Source organism: Myzus persicae, unplaced genomic scaffold, assembly GCF_001856785.1.
Source record: "Myzus persicae strain clone G006 unplaced genomic scaffold, MPER_G0061.0, whole genome shotgun sequence".
NCBI classification, from domain to species: domain Eukaryota; kingdom Metazoa; phylum Arthropoda; class Insecta; order Hemiptera; family Aphididae; genus Myzus; species Myzus persicae.
In genome coordinates, this window is record NW_019104213.1 from 27,823 (window position 1) to 32,802 (window position 4,980).

The window sequence follows — 4,980 nt, forward strand, 5'->3', positions numbered from 1 at the left end:
GCTAACAGCTGTTATTGATCCAACCCTCCGTTCACAACCCTTCTCTTTTCCGCAGAACGAGCTGTCCCCGCCGTCGAGAAAGCCACGTATTGTAGAATACAAATTTACGCTCAGACAAATGTGTATGCGTATTAAGTATATAAAAGTATGTTGTTATGATATGATCGATCCCTACAAAAATATACCCTAACGAGTAACTACCTATACCTATACCTATAGAAGTTATGAATTATATGATATTATAATATTTAATATTAATTAATTATATAATTGTTCTATTTCTTAGATTAAAATAGTATTCACAGATATTAGAGCAATTATCAATCTACCTACCCCGCTCCCCTAAAATTAATTGAACAAAATAATTCTATGAATGATATGACAAATCATATAATTTACTCTTATTTTACAATATTATTTCACTTTTGTTAATAACTTTGGAAACCATTTTCATTCTTTAAACTTTTTTTTCATTCTTTTGCCTTCTATTCATATTTTACACTTGCACTTCTAAAGTTCTAACACTACAGTGCCTATTTAAATCTGCAAAAATCGTGGCTATAAGTAGTAAAAATATCGAACACCTATAAAGTCCTAAACAGTAGCCTTGGAAAAATTTAGCAATATCTATTATGTCCTGTTGTTATCATAATATGATTTCTGTAGGTGCCAGACGAGAGTGTAGACGATAGGCGTACTGCACAAGTGCACAAAAACCGTTGCAATGGGCTACAGGTACCTGCAAGAGCTTAATTATGGGGGGGGGGCTATTTAGATAATATATTATTTTATTATCTATTTATGCTGTTAACTAAAACATTATCAATAAAAAATCTACCCATGGCCTTCTTCAGATACGCCACAACTACAAGTTCAAGAGCATAGTGCTTAAAGAGAAATAGAGCGATTATTGCAAGAAAGTAATTTTTAATAACACCGTTAAATTGGTAATTGGTAGTGCCGTGGTGACGGTGGATTGATGACTAGTACGTAGATGTAAATTTCAAACAGTACTTAGATATTAGTCTAAACCTAAGTCATTCTTAAAATATAGTTTAGACGCCACTGACCAAATCTATTCTACAGTTGAACCTACACACATTGTTTATTTATAAATTGCATAATCTACGCTCAAATTATACAGTTATCTATACGACTCTACTCTATAGGTATAGGTTAGGTACCATTGTACCAATGTGAATGACTTGTACATTGTGTATTTCACATTTAAATATCTCTTCATTAAGTATTGTTGTTTTTATAAGCCACACAATTAAAACGCTATGCAATGTTGCCAACAAATACGCTATTCGACAGTGATAGTGTTGAATAGGTATTTTTATGGGGGGAAAAAAATACTATGATTTTCATATTATGAAACAGTATTATTTTTTCAAAATAACAACAAATTAAAAACAAATAGCCTGATAGATGAATAGATAACAGATAGATGGGTACTAATTTTGATTCAGAAAAATCGAAGAAGATTTCATTTGACTTATTTCGATTTTTAAATGGAATAATCCATAACATGGTAATTTATAAATATGTTTTTAATTTTTAATACAATGTTTTTGGAATTTAAAAATGTCATGTTTCAAAGAGTATAAAACAAATATTTATTCGTTGACTGAGCATATAGTAGTATAGTTAAGAATAAGTACATACTACATTTCAACATTTTTAAACATTTATAATAGTTCAAACATTATTAGCTAACGACTTTAAGTATTTAAATAAATATTTACTAATCAAAAAGTTTAAAATGTGTTAAAATATTAAGTGAAATATAATATATTTAGTAATTACTTAATACAAAAATATACTGGGTACTGAGTAGGTATACTTATAGGATATTATAAATGTGCAAATAAAAATAATATTTCCACGGTACTCATTATACAGGTAAAGCCTGGTAAGCATTATATAGGTATAAAGCCGTAAGGCTAAATTGTTTCACTAAAAATATTACAATATTCTACCAATTTCGATTGTCACGTTAGAAAAAAAAGTGTAAAAAAATAAATTGTCAATTTAAGTGTATATTTAAATAATTTAACTATTCAAATAACATTCATTGTTCCTTTATACTTTTCGATGCACATACTGAAAACAGACTACACGTATTGTTTTAACCACGTAATAACCTCGTTTGTAATTTTGTGATAACGAACAGATCGGCCGTTTTCATGTCCAAACTCGGCAAAACTCATCAGATGATTATTACACACAACTGTGGCGGATAAGCAATTATTCTATAAAAAAAAAAATGACAATTCTTTAAATATTATAAAACATTTAGCGCCATACCGATATTCTACGGCGTTGCATTTATTTTTTGGGGGTGTTATAAACGATATAGTTCGAAATATTATGATTGAATGAGTTCATACACACAACACACTATGTGTATAATGTGTAAAAGTATACTGACCTATATTTTATATTCTTTATAAGGCGTTTATGTTAAAGCTTATATTAAAAAAGTATTAAAATATATTTTATTTAGGCAGGTCTAAATATTTTGTGTTGAACCAATTACGAAACAGTCCTATATGGCTATATTTATACATTATACCTATACTATAAGAACAGAATTATTTACCTAGCATGCCCTCCCCCCATTTTTCTTTAACGATGAAGTTTTTTGAATTCTGATTAAAGAATTATTTATTTTCAATTCTTTCTACTTTTATTTTATGCCATCCAAGGTCCCCCCCTCCGAAGTCCAGGTCTAGGTACTCTACTGGTTCTGTAGTGACATAGACTTAATTTTTAGACAAGAACCACTCATTTTATTGTACTTTATCAAGGAATAATAACTACAAGTAGATGAATTTCAAAAATGTTATTGTATTCAAATCGAAATTTAAACCTAGGGCATTCATAGCAAATTACACTCAATATATCTATCGAAGATCCGAGGAGAGCTATACAGGATTGTTAAACCCAGTGAGCCATTTCTTGGCTCCACGGGGAGACGATGTTCCGTTGAAGACACCCAATGAGCTCAATCAAGGTCCTTGATTGAGCGTAGGATGTTGGTGCTTCGCTATTGTTAAGAATGACCTTTTTATAAGTTGTTAGCTCATCATTATTGTTAAAAAGGGCGCCTAGGATGTTTAACAAACGATATTGCATTAAAAATAATTGAGAAAAATGTTATTAGGTATCTTAATTTTACTATAGATTCGTTATACCTAACTGGTCATTATTATAATTATTATTATATTAAACGGTCGGGGTGCTAGATGAGAGGATTCTCAAACTAATAGATAAAATAACAATGTTTCGTCTATGGTCGAACGTGCATCAGGGTGCATCCTTACCTAAACCAAAATGTTCCAATTATACACTCGATCCAATCTTTCCTTAAAATTTAAGAGTATTCACGAGGCCTATAAAAAGCTTATTCATATATAACAATAGCGATGCTCGATGCCCTTCCTCAACGTCTTATCGCTATCAACTGTAAAAAAAAAGAAAAACAGCTGTACGCCTCGAAAGTCTGCGACAAAGGTTAATATATAAAGTTTGTGATGCATATATACTATCACAATTCATAAACCACACTTGACTTCGTATCTAATCAGACCTTTCAGGTTAAAGTACACAAAATCACATCCTTAATCAGAAACATCTATGTTTGGACTGCTGGAGTTGGAGTACCTACCTCAAAATTCTTGTTTGTCTCCATTTTACAATAGGTAATTTATATATCAATGACATGGGTATGCCACTTCAGTGAGGATTAAAAAATCTTTATTTGCTGACAACACCCTATTTTATGCTTCAAGCAACTCTATATAATGCTGTAGTGTCAACCAAAAACAAAACCTCTCGGGACCATAAGTACCTACCAAAAGATTAGAAAATAAAACAGTAAATATATCATAAACGTCAACAGTTTTTTTTATCTGAACCTATTGTGTAAGCTTTATAATACAAAATGAAAAAAACACTCCCAACTACCTGCGGTTCAAAAAGGGTTTATTTGTATTTTTTACTTATATAGTTATATCGCTGCAGGGAATTATTTAGTTTTGCTACTATATCTATATGTTGGTTGTATTTATTATTTACATACCTAATATCATTGGACTTTATTTCCCCACTATCAGATTATACATTATACATACAACTTAAGTACTTATACTATAGCGGTTGGACTTGGAAAATCTACAATAGTTTTTATTTCATAATTTCGTATTACCTATATTGTGTATGGCTATATAACAGCTGTATAGTCGTATAGTCTGCAGTATGTTGGTATATAATCCACCCAAAGTTACAGAACCAACACATAGGTACCTATAATTTATAATAGATACGTATTTTTGTATTATGAATATATAACTACTAACCATTATCTTTTTATTGATCGGACACGTCGTGGAGTTGTGATGATGGCAATGCACGTACGGACATGGGATCTGGTTCATTAATAAGTACTCGTAAAAATAATTGCTTCCATACGTCGGATGTCTGCCTAGAAACCAATACGAAGAGTCGCAATTTTCGTCCACCGGTTCGACCGCTTTGTACTTTAGCTGTTGATAGTCGATGAATGATGTGAGGCGGAACTCAGGTATCACCTATACCGGCAAAACAACAACAATTCTGTATTATAATAGGTACACAAATATATGAGCTAATGGTAGTGCACCGGCCAAGTTCCAGCGATACCAGTAAATAATAAATATCTTTACGTAAAAGAGCTTTATTTGGTTTTTCTAATCCTCATATATAGTCATATCTGGGGGATGAGATGACCGAGTGGTCTGACGCGTCCGCTGCGACGCAGCCGGTCGCGGTTCGATCCTCGGCTACCGGGCGGCATTTTTCTCCGGACAAGTCGCGGTGACCGGAGAACAAGTGCTGCCATCCCCCACCCCCGGGGCATGGCAGAAACCTACGGGTGCCCCATTCGAAATTCTGCCAAAAACAAACACACACGTGTTCCCCCCTACCGTCCCAAAA

General features: G+C 32.4%; 1 protein-coding gene across 1 annotated transcript in view; it reads right to left on the bottom strand.

Moving 5' to 3' along the window:
* Positions 1-1,857: 1,857 nt before the first annotated feature.
* The window catches only part of LOC111040096, a 5,759-nt gene continuing 2,636 nt past the window's right edge, over positions 1,858-4,980 (bottom strand). Inside the window, exons 2-3 of the mRNA XM_022323846.1 lie at positions 4,365-4,595; positions 1,858-2,255 (exon numbers count right to left, since the gene is read on the bottom strand). Of these exons, the coding sequence (XP_022179538.1) occupies positions 2,118-2,255; positions 4,365-4,595 (369 nt within the window). The 3' untranslated portion in view covers positions 1,858-2,117. The remainder of the gene's footprint in view (positions 2,256-4,364; positions 4,596-4,980) is intronic.